Here is a 17008-nt window from a genome sequence, read left to right as displayed (position 1 = left end):
CAACACCGAGGGTTGCAATCCCGTTGCCGGTCCCCGGTCCGGTACGGGGGCAACACTGAGGGTTGCGATCCGTTGCCGGACACGGAAAAAGACAAAAAAAAAAAATAATAATAATAATAATAATTAAAGAAGCTAAAAGGAAAAACAAAAACACTCTAAAGATCACACAGGTGGTTGTGAGGATGAAATGAGATGGGTCAAAGCTCTTTGCTAAACCGTAAAGCACCAGAAAAACTTAAGGTCTGGTCCCCAGCGGAGCTTACTACAATGCCTTTCACAAAATAGATTTTCAGTAAATGTTTGATAAATGCTACATAAAAAAGGATGTGGCTAATGTTGACATGTCCCAAATTATCTCCTGAGAAAACTACTAACCCATGGACAATCTTCATCCCCAGAGTATAAAATGCCAAGTCAATAGAAAGGAACTTGTTAAGAAACATCCCACCTTACTCTACCATGAGGCTCCTAGGGCTCTTGTCCTCAAGCAATATTTTATTCTTCCTCTGAGAAAGAGTAAAACTAAGAATGAGTCACAATAGCGAATGACACAAACCTCCTTCACTATCAACTTTGGTATGATTTTATACTTTTATTTATGCTTCTGTCTTGTAGTCAGGAACTCCAGAACACTTTAACAGGATACAATGTTACTATGAAGAAGATAAAATGATATTCAAGACTTCCTCCTTCTGCAACCCTGCTGTCCTCTCCTAAGCTTCCTCTAGCTGCGAGTAGACGTAAGACTTCTTAGCTTGCAGTGAACTGCCAATTGAAAGCAAAACAGGCTCATTTCCAAGGAGTTGCTAGTACATACCTACTCTAGTTAAGCTGTTATTGAGAGTGGAAGAGAGCAGACCTTCTCTTCCATTTCCTGCTGTGTTGAAGTAAACAAATATCCAGTTTATATTAACAGGTTTAATTAAGCAGAGCACTTACTGTGTCAGCAAGATTAGCCAACATGTGATGGATACGTATCTTCCACTGGAAGTTCGAGTATACAAGTAGTGCTCCTCCAAACTGCAAGCATCTAAAGCATTATACTTCAACAGTTTTCTTCCAGGGATCTCAGTATTTTAGTTCCTTTTCACATGCTTAAACAATGCTCCATCTTAAGAATCCCAAATCCATGCTCTTAAAAATGAGATGAGGGCCGGCCCAGTGGCGCACTGTTACAGTGCGTCGCTTGGGAGTGCGGCAGCGCTCCCGCCGAGGGTTCGGATCCCACATACAGACCGGTTCCCGCTCACTGGCTGAGCGAGGTGCGGGTGCAACACTGAGGGCTGCGATCCCGTTGCCGGTCCCGGTCCGGTACGGGCGCGACACTGAGGGTTGCGATCCGTTGCCGGACACGAAAAAAGACAAAAAGGAAAAAAAAAAAAATGAGATGAACTTTTCATATCACTCAAGCAACATGTAAATAACTTCCCAGATTAGATGTTTTCATTAACAGCCCAGCAGGCTTTCTCTAATTCTGGGTGAATCTCCAAGGAGGAATCACAAAGCACCCTAAAAGGTTGGTTTCAAGGGAAAGCCAATATAGCTTACTCATAAACATCTCTGCAAACGAACGAATAAATAAATGAAATCCAAAGATAACCCTCCAACCTAATTTTAGTTTTTAGTTTCTGACTCCTCTTCCCAGCCACCCTTTTTCAAGACTTGGCAAGCAAGGCACAGAGTAAAGATTTTGGTATTCCCCAAGCTATTACTTCCTGCTGCTTTCTTTCTTTTTTGGGGGGGGGGGCTCCGGAGGGGGTTACTGAATTTTCTTATTTGAAGGAATGTTACAAATGAAAGAATTTCAATGGATGAAATATGGAACACTTCAAGAATTTGCGTGTCATCCTTGCACGGGGGCCGTTCTGATTTCTCTGTATCATTCCGATTTTAGTATATTAGTATATGTGCTGCCAGAAGGGAGCACTCCCGCTGCTTTCTTGAAAGAGTAGGTAAACAACTATTTTACAACAATGCTAGTAAACAACTGAAACTGACGAGCACAAAGCCAAACCCTAAAGGTAAAGATAATCCACAAACTAAATAACCAAAAGCTATTTTTATTGGTGGTCAAATATAAGAAGAGAATTGCTACTTAACAGCTCCCACTTAACATTCCCACGCACTACTCCAGCCCCTCTAAAAAGTGGCACTTGTTGATCACAAGAGCAGAAACCCAGTATCTTTTAAATTTGAGAAAATCATCCCTCTTTCAGCTCATCTTTCCTCTACTACTCACTGAAGGTCCAATGACAGACTTCTCATACCCTATAAACAACAAAGGATATGGGCTGGTGGGTTAGCTCGGGTGGTTAGAGCATGGTGCTGATAACACCAAGGTCAAGGTTCAGATCCCCATACTGGCCAGCCTCAAAAAAAAAAAAAAGGGTAAATCAGTGCACCACCGGGCCGGCCCCTATTTTTCTCTTTAACATGCTAGAAATAAATAACAGTATTTCACTCAAACCTTTTAAAGTTTCATAACAAAGAGATAATCACCCAAAGAGTGCCACCTGACAGCCTCCAATATGAAACCTAAGACCCTTCTGAATTTGTCATTGGTCATCACTAAAAACCGTGAGGCATTTCCCTGGAATCTGACAAGAGAGCTCCAGATCTGAGGTTACTACATTCCTAGCCTCAGTTACTCTCTATTTTTTCAGCTGCCTGTTTCCTTGCTTTGCTGAATTGTAGCAAACACACCACATTCCCAAGAGAGGCAAGAGAATATACATTAACACTCCTCTAGAGGAAAAAACTTCCACCACACTAACTCAAGAGACTTAAGGAAAAGCAGCTGCTACTAAAACCGATGGCATAACTTACTCATGCAACAAATACATATTAAGCACCTACTCTGTGCAGGCTCTTGTAAATTCAATAGTGAACAAAATAGGTATGGTTCCCATCCATGCAGAATAAAGTTTGGTGAGACAGACATAAGACAAGTAAGACAAGTAAACAAGTAATATACAATTATAATGGAGACAAACTGTATTAGCTGAGTGATCAGAGAAGACTTCTTGGAAGAGGTGCCACTTAACTGAGTCCTTATAGGTAAGACTCCAGTCATTCTGGAAGGAAGATTTTTCCAAGTTTAGGGAACAGCACAGGCAACAATAGGGCTTGGGGCATTATTATTGATCAACATGAACTTTGGCTAACTGAACTGAAGATTGACTTGTACATGCAAGATTAAAATATACTAAACATTTCTTAACAGCCAGCCGCCAAAAAAAACAAAACAAAAAAAAATCCTGTCTAATTGTGTTAGACCTCAAAATTCAAACATAAAGACAAAAATGAAACTCTAAGGCAGTGGCTTTCAAACTTTTATAGGTCATCAATCCCTCTGAGAATATTAAAATACTCCAGATTTTCACCCAGAAAACAACATATATTCATTCATATGTGCACACATCCACATATACACAATATCAGGAGGTTCACAAGTAATACTCCCACCCAATCCCACCGCTACCAGAAATTCATGCATGTGCTCCAGGTTTGGAAAAAAAAAAAAAAAAATGCCCTCTTTCACAAAGGACAGAAGCAAAGCTCTCAACCCTATTTGGGCATAAAGGTATTTCTTAAGATCTACTGAAGATATCTAGGAATATGGATAAAAACTAAACAAACATTTTTATTTATTTATTATTATTTTTATTTTTTTAAAGATAACCGGTAAGGGGATCTTAACCCTTGACTTGGTGTTGTCAGCACCACGCTCAGCCAGTGAGCCAACCGGCCATCCCTACATGGGATCCAAACCCATGGCCTTGGTGTTATCAGCACCACATTCTCCGGAATGAACCACGGGCAGGCTCAAAACAAACATATTTTTTAAAAGGATGTCAGCACAAGCAATAGTAAGCCAATGACAAAATGAAAAATAGACAATCGATAATGTATGTATCGGCAAGAGTCAATGAGACTTATCCTTCCCACCATTTTGGACAGCCAGACCTGCCCTTATGTCCTTACCTTACTAACATTGAGTGAGGCTAGGGGAGGAGGGGTTTCTGTTCGGTCATTAATTATTTCCACTTCTGAAACATACTGTAGATTTATGAGCAAGATGTCTGCATGGTTGGGCTTTCCACTGGAAGAGGGACATTCTGGTAAGAAAATAAAGTTAAGAAAAATAGAGCAAGCAGAGGCACCGACACATCCCAAAAGGGGTATAAAAAACACAGTTCACCTAAGGCTTTGTGTACAAGGCATGCCACAAGCAAGAGGGCCTCATAAGAATCACAGCTCTCCTCAGGAAATCTGTGCCTGTCACCTTCCTCCTGCCCAAACCCATAACCAAAAGATCTCAAGCATTTCAAGACCTAAAATTGGAAGCCTCAAAAGAGTTCCTGTCACCTTCTCTCCCCTGGTTTTTTGGAGAGGCACAATGTGGTTTTAATTCCTTATGTATACTGTTTCTCTTGAACCTATGAACCACACAGAAGAGCCAATACTTTCTGATTTGAGATTTCCCATTTTACAGAGGAAAAACCTACAGCACTGGAAAGGAAATTCACCCAAGATGACCCCGCTAGTTCGTTCGTTCGTTCGTTCATTCATTACATTCACTCATTCTCCAACCATTTACTCATTCATTCATTACATTTCATTGAGTGAGGCTAGGGGAGGAGGGGTTTCTGTTCGGTCATTAATTATTTCCACTTCTGAAACATACTGTAGATTTATGAGCAAGATGTCTGCATGGTTGGGCTTTCCACTGGAAGAGGGACATTCTGGTAAGAAAATAAAGTTAAGAAAAATAGAGCAAGCAGAGGCACCGACACATCCCAAAAGGGGTATAAAAAACACAGTTCACCTAAGGCTTTGTGTACAAGGCATGCCACAAGCAAGAGGGCCTCATAAGAATCACAGCTCTCCTCAGGAAATCTGTGCCTGTCACCTTCCTCCTGCCCAAACCCATAACCAAAAGATCTCAAGCATTTCAAGACCTAAAATTGGAAGCCTCAAAAGAGTTCCTGTCACCTTCTCTCCCCTGGTTTTTTGGAGAGGCACAATGTGGTTTTAATTCCTTATGTATACTGTTTCTCTTGAACCTATGAACCACACAGAAGAGCCAATACTTTCTGATTTGAGATTTCCCATTTTACAGAGGAAAAACCTACAGCACTGGAAAGGAAATTCACCCAAGATGACCCCGCTAGTTCGTTCGTTCGTTCGTTCGTTCATTCATTCATTACATTCACTCATTCTCCAACCATTTACTCATTCATTCATTACATTCACTCATTCTCCAACCATTTACTAAGCCTGCTATATGCAGTAATTACTCATTCCAGGACCCTTACAACTAAACCTATTGTAAAAGGTCTTATTTGACCCAAATGTGGCCTAAAAGAAAAAAAAAAAGGCATTCTTCTTGCTGAAATTAGTTGCAGAGGACATCATCCTAAGCTAGAAATCTACAACTAGTAGTTAAATGAATTAAAATACTTGCCACTCAAAGGCAGCAGACTCAGTAGGAAACTTCTTTTTGAAAGATGCCATAAAGGATTACTCCAAAAAAATATTTAAATAAACCCACCTGTAGCTCAAATAAAAGGGAAAGTGGTGGCACATTTATTCCAACCAGGAAGTGTTTTCTTTCCAAGATTGACTTTCCTGGAGTAATTCAGAAATCCTTTCCCATTCAGTTTGACACTGCTACTTTCAAAAGAGAGGATACAACTATGGAAAAATCAGGACTGCATGTGCTGGAGTAAGCAAGAGAAAATGAGAACTTACTCTTTCACCTGCAACCCACACATCCCTCCATAAGCCCATGAAAAACGTGGCAAGCCCTCTCTGGACCAGGTTTCCAATGCAAACATCCCCGATATAGTAATATCCAAATGAATGAGAAGTTTAAAAACCAGCACCCTCCCCCCAACCCAACGGCACCACGCATACACACGCACCAGCAAAACAAACCACTATCTCCAGCTCAAATACAAACTCTACCTTGCAGTTCCTCTCCCCGCAAACAGGCATGCCCATTTGGTCACCACCCCAACGCCCTTTCTTAGACCAAATCCCATCAGTGACCTCTTCCTAAATTCAATACCCTTGCCCTACTAGCTAGCAGTTCCTTACCCTAACCCACCCCTCTCCCCACAGGATTTTATCCACCCCCCTTCCATCCGGGCTCCAATCCACCAACCCCCTCCCACTACCACCCCTTCTCCTAATCAATGTGTCCCCTCTCATAGAGTTTCCCCCCCAAAAACCATTCGCGTGTCAAGCCCCCTCCACCCACCATCCTTCGGTCGGGGCCCGGCTCCCGCAAACGACAGGAGACACGGTCCCCAAAGCGGACCAAAAGGCCCGCGGGAGGGGGAAGGGAGCTCAGGGCCGTGCGCATGCGCTCCGGGAGCCGCGGTAGCCGGTCGCCCCTAGGCCCGGAGAGGGCCCCAGCCGCCGCCGACGTCCCCCACCCCCTCACCACTGCACCTACACGCCGGCCCGGCCTCGGGCTCCACGCAGGGAAGGATACTTAAAGCCAGCATTTTGGACTGGTAGTCGAAGGCTACCACTTCGCCCTGCAGCCGCTGCTCCTGGCACGTCCGGCACGACACCTGGCTTCCAACGCTAAAGTACTCGCCCGAAAGCCGGGCCCCCAGTGAGCGCCGCGACGCGACGCGACGCGACGCACGGGGCGTGCTGACGCCACACGCCGGGGCGTGGCCTGCGGGCTGGGTGGGGCGGAAGCCGAGGTGGAAGAGGAAAGAAGAGGAAATAAAGGGGAATCTGAATAATGTTTGTGCAGCTGCGCCCGCTGGGTTAAGTGCTTATAGTATCCATTTTAAACGTTAATGACCCACGTGCAATGACAAGGGCAAGGAGGAGGGAGCTGCAGCCTCCATTGTATGCACACCTTGCACACAACAGTGTAATGAATGAACTCTATAAAATATTATATATTATCCCTGTTTTACATATGAGGAATCAGAGGCCCAGAGGGATTAGCAAAAGTCGCTCAAGATGATTATACCTAATTACAAAGTGGTAGTGGAAAGAACATACGCCATAGAATTAGATACACCGGAATCAGAATCCCAGGTCTGCCACTTGCTAAATTATGTGACCTTGGGCCGGCCCGTGGCTCACTTGGGAGAGTGTGGTGCCGATAACACCAAGGCCACGGGTTCGGATCCTATATAGGGATGGCCGGTTCGCTCACTGGGTGAGCGTGGTGCTGACAACACCAAGTCAAGGGTTAAGATCCCCTTACTGGTCTTTTTAAAAATAAATAAATAAATAAATAAAATAAATTATGTGACCTTGATCAAACTACTAAACCTGATCTGTTTTTTCATTGTCATCTATATTATCACTTATTGAGCATCCAACAGCCCTTTGAGGTAGGAATCAATATCCTTATTTTATAGAAGAAACTAAGTCATAGACCAAACTTGTCCAGGGTCGCATAACTAGCAAGAACATGGTCTGCCTGTTTGCAAAGACAGTGCTATTTACTGCTATACTATATTAGATAATAATACCTACATCAAAGAATAGTTAGGTGGTTTAGATGAGATGATGCGTACATATGCATGGCATGTAGTAGGTGTTCAATAAATAGTAGTTCCCCATGATTACCCATCACCCTTGGAACTCAAGACATTTCCCCATCTCTTCCCTTGCCCTCTCCTCCAGGCAAAAGGCAGGAAAGAGGAGCAGTTATAGTGACAAAAGGGGCCTTGGAGGAAGGGTTTGGGGCCTCCCATTAATGTCCATCTGATATGCAAAATAGTTGTTTTCTTAATTTTATGTAAGGTATTCTGTTGGTGGATTTTCGAGCCCCAACCACCACCAATTTTCATCCTTGACCCACTCATCCTTCAATATAGAAATTTTGTAGCCTTCTGTATGAGAGACAGGTTAACTTTTCTTTAGTCCAGAAGGAGGCAAAGGGCCAGCCCTGGCATTACTTAAGTTCAAAAGTGCTTCCTTACCCTGTGAGAGGCAGGAACTTCCTCGTGTTGGGGGTATTGTAATAGGAATAAAAATTCTTCTCCCTCATACTTGTGTTTTTTCAGAGAACTTTCAAGTCTCTCGTCCTTTTCTGGCCCCCAAAACAAGTCACATGTAACCACAGGTTTTCATATATGACTTCCAGGCACTGTTAGGAAAGGCTTTCGGAGGAAGTGAAAAATCTAAGCTGAGACCTGAAGGATCAGCAGGGACAGAGGAAACTGCATACGCCAGGACCCCTAAAAGGGGTAATTTCATGGAAGATAGAATAGCTCAGAAATATTATGAAGCCGAGTGTGGGGGTAGAATGGCGAAGGTTGAGGCTAGAGCCAAGGCAAGGACTAAGTAAGAAATCCAGGCTTTTTCCTTGGGGCAATTGAAGAACACTTAACAAGAGAGTGAACTAAGATTCCTATCCAGCTTCCCTCCCCCAACACCTTCATAATTAGTGAAATCAATCTCTTTCTCATAAGAACCCAGATTTACATTCTCATTTTCATCCACCCATCAGAAAACCTAAGAACAAAGTTAGTTGAAGTAGGGAGAAACTGAGGAGCCACTGCAACAGTCTCCTCTCATCCTACTTCTGGCTCTAAGTAGGTCCTCACCTAGAATAACTGAGATTTCTACTTTCCGTGTGTTCCTCCGGATTATTTCATTGTCTTGGCTGTGTGACCCTCCTCTTCCCATACCAACACTGTTACTGTCTCTTGGTTTATCTGCCCAGCAGGGTTTTGGAAGGCAGGAAGATGGAAGGAGGAGGCAAGGAAAGGTTAGAACTGAAAGGAAGTGTGATTTTGTACTACATGTAACAATTTGCAAGTCTTTAGGGAAGACCCCACAAAGTCAAGATGCTCATCTCTCTTTCGGCCACCAAATCAACAGCGGATGAATTGGGATGGGAGTCTTGGGCTGGAGGATGAAGGCGTGGACGGATTAGCAATGTGGGCAAATTTAGGGGCCCGCTCCAGCTCCCTGGAGGAGGGGTGTCCATAGTCTTCTCTCAGATCTTGGGGGGGGAGGGGTGGTACTGGAGAAGAGAGGTCGGTCTGGAAGAATCCTGGCCCTGAAGATGATACATCCGCCTTCGCAGCAGCAGAGCACGGACCCTGAGCGCGCCACCGGCCCGCGGGCTAGTCCGTCCTCTGACCCGGAACAGCAGCGGGTGCAGCCACTACGCCTGCTGCCCACGTGCCGGCAATAGCGGCCACGTGGGGCCCTGAGGAAACGCCTTCGCAAAGGTTTGTCCCCTGCGCCTCCCAGTAGAGAGGAAGGCCGGAGCAGAGCGCAGGAGGAAACAGTAAACAGTCTCCGCTGCGGGCTTGGGACTGCCGGGGGCGGGGCAGTGGGCGGGCCTTGGCGCAGACCCCAGGCGGGGAGGGCGGGGCCTGGGGCTCACAAGGTGGGCTTTGGAGGACGGCGGGTAGCGGCTTTTTTGTAGTGGGGACTCCTTGGCTTCCGTCCTAGGGCAATCCCCGGCCCGGCGGGCTCCTGGGTCGCCATGGAGTCCACGCTGGGCGCGGGCATCGCGATGGCTGAGGCGCTGCAGACCCAGCTGCCCTGGCTGGAGAACGTGTGGCTCTGGGTCACCTTTCTGGGCGATCCCAAGATCCTCTTTCTGTTCTACTTCCCCGCGGCCTACTACACCTCTCGCCGCGTGGGCATCGCAGTGCTGTGGATCAGCCTCATCGCCGAGTGGCTCAACCTCGTCTTCAAGTGGTGAGACAGCAAAGCCCTCCGGCATCCTGGTCCCCAACTCCCCCCACCCCCCGCTTCCCCCCACCCGCAGGGCCCTGAGTCCCTTGCAAGCCTCGGTTTCTCTCTCAGCAGGTGTCTCAAAAGCCTTCCCAACTCTACCCCGTAGCCCCTGATTTTCCCCTTTGAGCATCTTTGTGCATCTTGGACTCAGACCGCAGAGTCCACCCATTCTACTCATTAGACCAGTGTTCTTCAAACTGGCCTGATCAGAGAAATCACCTAAGGGACGTGTTTAAAATGCAAATACTCCATCCCAACTCAGACCTACTGATTTAGATACTCGGGGCGGGGGGGGGGGGGGGATCTGTATTTTAACAAGCGTACATGATGATTTAAGTAGCAGAAAGTCCTACTACTCAACTCACTTTTTCATTCATCTATTCATTCATTTGACATAATTTGTAAGAAGCATGTGGGGGGGGGGGGGGGGGGATCTGTACTTTAACAAGCGTACATGATGATTTAAGTAGCAGAAAGTCCTACTACTCAACTCACTTTTTCATTCATCTATTCATTCATTTGACATAATTTGTAAGAAGCATGTTCCGTGCCAGGCATCACCACACTAGCTGCTAAGGACAGAGAAAGCTTGCAAATTAAGGTGTGGTCCCTGGACCTTATCCAACAGCATAGGCAGCACTTGAAAGCTTGCTAGAAATGCAGAATCTCAGGCCCTGGGCCAAAGCTACTGAATCAAAATCTGCATTTTAACAAGATCCCCAGTTATTCCTGTGCACAGTAAAATTCGAAAAGCGCTGGGCTAAAGCACTGCCTTCCAAGGAACACTTTCTCTTCATCTTTCCCCTTCATTCATTAGTAAGTTCATCACACTGAGACTTAGAAGCCAGAAATCCCAGGCAAGTGGGGAGGCCCTGCGCCCCTTGGGGCTCATCTCTTTGTGCCACCTGTTCTATCTCTCTTGGGCACAGTGGCAGCTATGCTTCTTGCTGGGCATGCAGCCACACCTCCCTTCACCTCAGCCTCTGTTGCCAGATACCCATCCTGGAGGAAGGAAGAGAAGTTCAGAGGAGACACTTGAATGGGCTGGAATGACTTGCTGAAACACAATAGGAGTTACCTTCTCTTCTGTGTTCTCCACAAGAGATTCATCCCTACTGCAAACGGAAAGCAATTGTCTAATCATTTCCTTCTTGCTTAATTGCTTTTTGCTTTGTGCTCTCTCCTTCCTCAGAGGCTGTATAAGCCTCCCTCTCTAGTCCTGTTCCCCAGATGCTCTTAATGTCCCCAAGTGACAAAGCCCCTATTCATTTTCTAAGTAGGTATTGAGTGCTTGGTTTGTACTAGGCTTAATTTCTGGTGGGGAGAGGTAAGTGCCTTCTGTATTTCCCTCCCCAGAGCTTGGCCTCCTGCCAGCATCTCTTCCGCTCTCCCTCCTTGTCTTTATCTGCCCACAGGAGCCTCTTCAGTATGTGGTTTCCCAGGGCCCAGCCGAGTGCTTGCTAGGCCAGGGGATTTTGAATTTTTTGTCCTCCTTATTCTTTCTCAGCCTCCTCTGTCCATTCTCCACTCCCATTTTCAGACATGAGAGACTCATCTAAATAATTCAGGGGTGGCTGATTCAGGCTGGAATTGGGAACATGGAGTGGGGGGTAGCAGGAGGGTCGTTGAAGGTCTGGCAAGGAGAGAGCCAGGTCCTGGGCTCTCTGTGAAGGAGAAGAAAGGAGTTGGCCCTGCAGTGGGAAGGGGTAAGAGTGGGACATTCGAGTGTCTCAGAGCATATACACACACTTACCACAATCTCATGCCTCCTTCTTATCACTTTCTCCTGTTCCAAGGTAGAAAACCATGGCAAGGTAATGGCACAGAATTGGAGTCCCTTTCTGACTTCACCCCTCAGGCCCTCCAGAATACTCATAGGTGTCCTTCTGCCCCCCTCTAGTCCCCCATGTGAGCGTATAACGTCATCTTGCATCTGATCTCTTCCAGGTTTCTGTTTGGAGACAGGCCCTTTTGGTGGGTCCATGAATCTGGGTACTACAATCAGGCACCAGCCCAGGTTCACCAGTTCCCCTCTTCTTGTGAAACTGGCCCAGGTGGGAAGCCTCAAACCTCCTCTTTCCCAATGTGGTTAGGGTTTGGAGGAATGTTTGAGTACTTTTCAGTCAGGGTGGCCCAATCAGAGGCCCAGCCTCTCAGTTACTGGCCCAGAGAACAAAGAAACCCCAGGAAGAGCAAGTTGAATTATGGGAGGGCACCTATGCCATGTACCAGCTGCCCACCTTGTATAGAGTAGGGCCAAGAGACACAGGTTGAGGCAGAAGCCTGAGAGCAGTCACTCAAGTGGGGCTTCATTAGGCCTCAGGGCAGAGGGAGCTATGGACCAATGCTGGGGGAAAGCTCTCAGCCATGGTAAAGCAGCTGTGGTGGGTATCACCAGGGGCACATGGGTTCTGCCTTCATCCTCTCACCACCAGCTTCTGGATTCCCTGCAGGCAGCCCTTCTGGACACTGCATGATCACGGGAGCAGCCCTCTGGCCCATAATGACAGCCCTGTCTTCCCAAGTGGCCGCTCGGGCCCGCAGGTATACCCTTGGGCATTGCCACCACTGGGAGCAGGGGTGGTGGCACCCTGGACCCAAAGAACCCAGCAGCAAGGCAGCCCGAGAGATGGAGTTCTGAGGAGGACCCTGGGGTATTTGGTCAAACCATGAAGTGCCTTGGTGCTGAGGGAAGCCAGGCTGTGTGTGGACGCCCCCTGAGCCATTTGTCTCTCTTCCTTCTAGCCGCTGGTTAAGGGTGATGCCTAGCCTGGCTTACTGCACCTTCCTATTGGCAGTCGGCCTATCCCGGGTCTTCATCTTAGCACATTTCCCTCACCAGGTGTTGGCTGGCCTGATAACTGGTGAGCAACTGGGATAACAGGGTGGGCCAAGAGGGAGTTTTTGGCAGTGGGAGGACCAGTCTAGAATCTTCCATCATTCCCAGCTTCTATAGAGCCAACCCCAAGCCCCCCTAAGTCTTATTCTGTTTTCTTCCCAAGCTGCACTGCAGCTCAGTGGGGGGAGGATGTTATATCACCAAACCGCTTGAAGCTGCTGTCTCCCCACTCTCCTAGGTGCTGTCCTGGGCTGGCTGATGGCTCCCCGGGTGCCCATGGAGCGGGAGCTAAGCTTCTATGGTTTGACTGCACTAGTCCTCATGCTGGGCGCCAGTCTCATCTATTGGACCCTCTTTACACTGGGCCTGGATCTTTCCTGGTAAGTCCTGTTTTGAAGCCTGGTTAGGCTGGCTTCACTTAGCCTGGTGCATCTCTGGTTCCTTGTAGCTGAAAAAGGACAAATTACCTGTTGACAAACATAAACCCTCCTAGGGTCATATCAGAACATGCGCGTGGGCCCCAAAGGGCAGATGGCTAAGAGCCAGTGGCCCTCTAGGATCCAGTCTCTCCTGGCAAGGACTCTTTCTTCCCCACAGGTCCATCAGCTTAGCCTCCAAGTGGTGTGAGCGGCCCGAATGGGTGCATGTGGACAGCCGGCCCTTTGCCTCCCTGAGCCGTGACTCAGGGGCTGCCCTGGGTCTGGGCATTGCCCTGCACTCTCCCTGCTATGCCCAGGTACGACGGGCACACCTGGGGAATGGCCAGAAGATAGCCTGCTTTGTGCTGGCCATAGGGCTGCTGGGCCCCTTGGACTGGATGGGCCACCCCCCTCAGATCAGCCTCTTTTACATCTTCAATTTCCTCAAGTACACCCTCTGGCCATGCCTCGTCCTGGCCCTTGTGCCCTGGGCAGTGCAAATGTTTGGTGCCCAGGAAGTACCACCCATCCGCTCTTCCTGACTTCTCATGCCTCCTTCTGGCACTTCTCCTCCACAAAGCCAACACTGCGTGACACTCCAGGAAGCAGCCCCATCCCCTTCCAGCCCCCAAACAGAACCTGCTCTCCCTGAATTTCCTGCTTCTCCCACCACCTGGTCTTAGCCCCAAAGAAGGGCCTTCTCTCTCCCAAAGAGCCTAGTCCTCCTGCCTTTCCTCCCAAGTCCCTAAAGAGCAAAGGCAACAGCAAGACCAGCAGATCGATGTAACACTGTGAGGGGCGGCTCAGGGTGGCGCCAATAAAACCCTTCCGTACTTCTGGATTCCTTTCTTGCCTGTGTGCATATCTCCACTGAAATGGCCTGTATGTACCCAAGTGGAACCCTTGCCAGGCCACCTGTCTGCGCCCCCTCCAGCCCTGTTTCTACAGAGTCATAGGAAAGGAGAGGGCTATAAACTCAGGTGAGACCTCTCGGCCCTGGGTCCTTTCCACACCCCTTACCTCCTAAGCCATACGAGAGGTCCCTTGTCTTTCATCTACAGGACAGACATCCCATCCCACTGTGGCCTCCTATTGCTTCAGTTGGCTTCTAGTCCAGGGGCTGGAGAACAGAAGAGCAGTTTTGGGGGGTATTAAGGGGGATGAGTACCTCTACTCCACTTGGGAAGCCTCCTATTGCTTCAGTTGGCTTCTAGTCCAGGGGCTGGAGAACAGAAGAGCAGTTTTGGGTGGTATTAAGGGGGATGAGTACCTCTACTCCACTTGGGAGCCCAGAGAACAGACGTTGGCCCCAGAAGGCACTGCCAGAAACAAGTTTATTTACACAAGGACACACAGTGTAACAGGTTACAAAATACTTAACTAAAATCCATATCCAGGGAGACAAAGCGAGGATGAGTTTACATGGAACCAGACCAGCCACAAGGAGAAGGAAGGAAAGGGGCCCAGAGCCTGGGGCTCAGCTCAGGGAGGCCTGGTACACTGGGCCTAGCCCCATCCCCATCCACCAGGAGAATCTAGAACATAAAACACAGAAGTGCACAATGAACCAATGGTGGTGGGGTTCCTGCCCCTCCCCTGGCTCCCTCAACCCTGCTCAGGCCCCCATTAGGATAATAAATATGTAAACAGATTGGAGGGGCCCTGGGGATGGGAGAAGAAAGTGTATATGGTATTGGGGAGGAGGAGTGAGGAAGAGTCAGCCCCCTAGGAGCCACTTCCCATCTTTGGTTTCCAACAGGCTGGACAACATTCCCTGGAAGCCTTGTGGACCCCTAGTCCCCGGGAACAGGGCTCAGCAGGACTCCTGGGAAAGAGAAGGGGCAGAACCCAGCCCCCTCCCAGTCTTAGCTCCACTGGGCTGGTAGCCAGCGAAGGGAGCCCAGGAGGAAGAGAAGCTCCAGCTGAGAGCCAACTCCTGGGTTCTTGGGTTCCTGGGTTCTGGCCCTGTCCCTTCTAGAACCCCACTCACCATCCCCAAGTTTCAAAACAAAAGGCCCCAAGAAGGAAATGAACCACTGACCCTTCTATTTGCAGCATGCTGGATGGCTGGGGGAAATCCAGTCCTGAACAGCAAGGGGGCTCTCACCAGCCTGGAGCCCCCCTGCAGGAACCACCTTCTTCCTCTCCACAGGCTGTGCAGCAGAGGGGCAGCGAGGCCAATAGTGTAAGGTGGAGAGCAGGCCTGGTTCTGCGGCTCCTCCTGCCCCTCAGAACCCAGGAGCCCAGCCCCAGCCCTCCCCAAACACTTCAACCCTCTCAGCCCCCTGAAAGGGGAAATAGGCCCTGAGGAGTGTGAGGCAAGGCAGCCCTGCCTACAGGCCTCAGGCCCACATCCCAGGGCACCAGCCAGCCTCCCATGGTTGCTGAGGCCAAGAGAAAGGAGGAGGGGTCTGTGCAGAGACGGTGAGGGCAACAGGGACAGGGTGGAGAACCGCAGGAGGCAAGCCCACCCCACCCCCCCTATTCTGCATCTTAGACAGTAGCAGACCCTCCAGATCCTCCCGAGGCTGTAGAGGGGAGGAGGGTGAAATTAAGGCATTTCCTCCCAAGTCAGCTGAAGCCAAGGCACCGACTTACTGTTCCCTCCTCAGTCAGGGGACTCAGCCCACCCTGAGCTGCCCAGGCTCCAAGGGGAAAAGGACAGAATGCAGGAAAGGGGTGGAGGATATAGCATGGGGGAGGGGCTGGAAAGTATACCCCCACCCCTACAGAAGGAGCAAACTTCTAGAGCTGAAATGTGGGCCACAGGGTGGGGGGCCTGAGGCAGCTTAAAGGAGCAGGAGGGGTGAGGCTGAGAGACCCACACGGCACACGTTGTTGAATGTGTGACTTTTTGTTTTTAATAGAAAAAATAAACAAAATCACAATGCTGAAGCCCAGAGGGATGGGGCCAGGGTGTCACAGGGCAGGCTCCTGCTCCATGGGCTCCTCTGCTGGCCTGTGGGGACAAGCACAGGAAGGGCGTTGAGTGGGCAGCACCAGGCTGGGTGACAGCAGAGAGGCTGGGGTGGGGGACTCACCTGGGGCTGTGCTCCCGGGCTGTAGCAGCCTGGGCCTGCTCGGCCCCCACCGACAGCAAGGCCATGGCGCTCACAGTCTCAGCCTCCTCAGTCTCACCTGCTTGGGCCTCCCGTAGGGAACGGCCCAAACCAGGGGCAAACCTCTGCACACAGCTCCAGTGTTTGCCTGTGGAGGAGGGAAGGGCAGGGGGTCAGAAGGCAAGCAACCCCCAGTGTACGTCCCTAGCCCCTGTGCTCCCTCAACCTCCAGCCCCTTAGGCTGAGGTCTGAGCCCCTCCACCTGTCCCCACGTACTCTGGATCTCAATGACTTTCTCTAGTGTGGCCACTGCATTGATGTTGGGTTTTTGCTGCAAAACTGCCTCGTCCAAGGGCTGCAGCTGGCAAGGGAAAGAAGAGAAGGCTTAGGGTGGGGAGTGGGGTGGCTATGACTGCCCCTCTAACTGCCCGCATTGAGCCCCAGACATCCGTCATGACAGGGACATGCACAGCCTTTTTAGAGGAACCCCCATTCAGAAAGCCCTCCCTGGCCAACAATTATTCTTAGGACCCAGGAAAACCTTCCCAAGGGCCCTCAGTGCTGTTTGACCCAGGCAAGAGGACATCCCTTGCTGGCCCCTCACCCCCCTGGCTCGCTGTCCCCCTCTCCAGCCCCTCCCTCCACCCCTCACCTCTACACTGAGCAGAGCTGAGACACAGGCCTCAGAGGCATCACAGATGGCGGTCAAGTCATGGCCTCCCTCCAGGGCCAGCACCACCCGGCCCCCTGCCAGTGTCATCAGCTGCCTGGTCAAGTGGCCAAAACCTTTGGGGATGGGTAAAAGGAGGATAATGAAATGGGGAAAAATAATCAACTCAAGAGACAATAAGAAAGGAGAGAAAAAAACACACGCGGTGGGACAAATTACACAAAATAAGATGGTAGATTTAAACCCACATATATCCACAATAAAATGTAATGTCAATGGA

General features: G+C 49.1%; 3 protein-coding genes across 7 annotated transcripts in view; 1 reads left to right on the top strand and 2 right to left on the bottom strand.

The window, feature by feature from the left end:
* Positions 1-6872, bottom strand: part of LSM12 (LSM12 homolog (S. cerevisiae)) — a 22142-nt gene extending 15270 nt beyond the window's left edge. Inside the window, exons 1-3 of the mRNA XM_008574392.1 lie at positions 6831-6872; positions 6503-6701; positions 3985-4118 (exon numbers count right to left, since the gene is read on the bottom strand). Of these exons, the coding sequence (XP_008572614.1) occupies positions 3985-4118; positions 6503-6701; positions 6831-6872 (375 nt within the window). The remainder of the gene's footprint in view (positions 1-3984; positions 4119-6502; positions 6702-6830) is intronic.
* A 2372-nt stretch (positions 6873-9244) lies between these two features.
* On the top strand, positions 9245-13840 carry G6PC3 (glucose 6 phosphatase, catalytic, 3). The gene is made up of 7 exons (XM_008574378.1): positions 9245-9283; positions 9451-9702; positions 11689-11795; positions 12195-12285; positions 12487-12605; positions 12819-12960; positions 13178-13840. The coding sequence occupies exons 2-7, from the start codon at positions 9485-9487 to the stop codon at positions 13539-13541; spliced, it is 1041 nt and encodes a 346-aa protein (XP_008572600.1). The 5' UTR covers positions 9245-9283; positions 9451-9484; the 3' UTR covers positions 13542-13840.
* A 1997-nt stretch (positions 13841-15837) lies between these two features.
* Positions 15838-17008, bottom strand: part of HDAC5 (histone deacetylase 5) — a 36078-nt gene continuing 34907 nt past the window's right edge. For 4 of the 5 annotated variants that reach the window (XM_008574372.1, XM_008574373.1, XM_008574375.1 and 1 more), the window contains 4 exons: positions 16711-16844; positions 16335-16419; positions 16041-16206; positions 15838-15958 (listed from right to left, as the gene is read on the bottom strand). In XM_008574372.1, the coding sequence (XP_008572594.1) occupies positions 15919-15958; positions 16041-16206; positions 16335-16419; positions 16711-16844 (425 nt within the window). In that variant the 3' untranslated portion in view covers positions 15838-15918. Of the gene's footprint in view, positions 15959-16036; positions 16207-16334; positions 16420-16710; positions 16845-17008 lie in introns of those variants that run through there. The other variant, XM_008574374.1, reaches the window with a different exon arrangement.

Source organism: Galeopterus variegatus, unplaced genomic scaffold (assembly GCF_000696425.1).
Source record: "Galeopterus variegatus unplaced genomic scaffold, G_variegatus-3.0.2 Scaffold1037, whole genome shotgun sequence".
Classification (NCBI taxonomy): domain Eukaryota; kingdom Metazoa; phylum Chordata; class Mammalia; order Dermoptera; family Cynocephalidae; genus Galeopterus; species Galeopterus variegatus.
The sequence above is the reverse complement of the archived record's forward strand: the minus strand, read 5'-3'. Positions and strand labels throughout refer to the sequence as shown.

What these genes read in the sequence shown, in the direction of transcription:
- G6PC3 (XM_008574378.1), top strand. Translation starts at nt 9,485, where the DNA reads ATGGAGTCCACGCTGGGCGCGGGCATCGCGATGGCTGAGGCGCTGCAG. An exon ending in CTCAACCTCGTCTTCAAGTG is followed by an intron (nt 9,703 to 11,688) that starts GTGAGACAGCAA and finishes GATCTCTTCCAG; the next exon opens with GTTTCTGTTTGGAGACAGGC. An exon ending in CTGGGCCTGGATCTTTCCTG is followed by an intron (nt 12,961 to 13,177) that starts GTAAGTCCTGTT and finishes TCTTCCCCACAG; the next exon opens with GTCCATCAGCTTAGCCTCCA.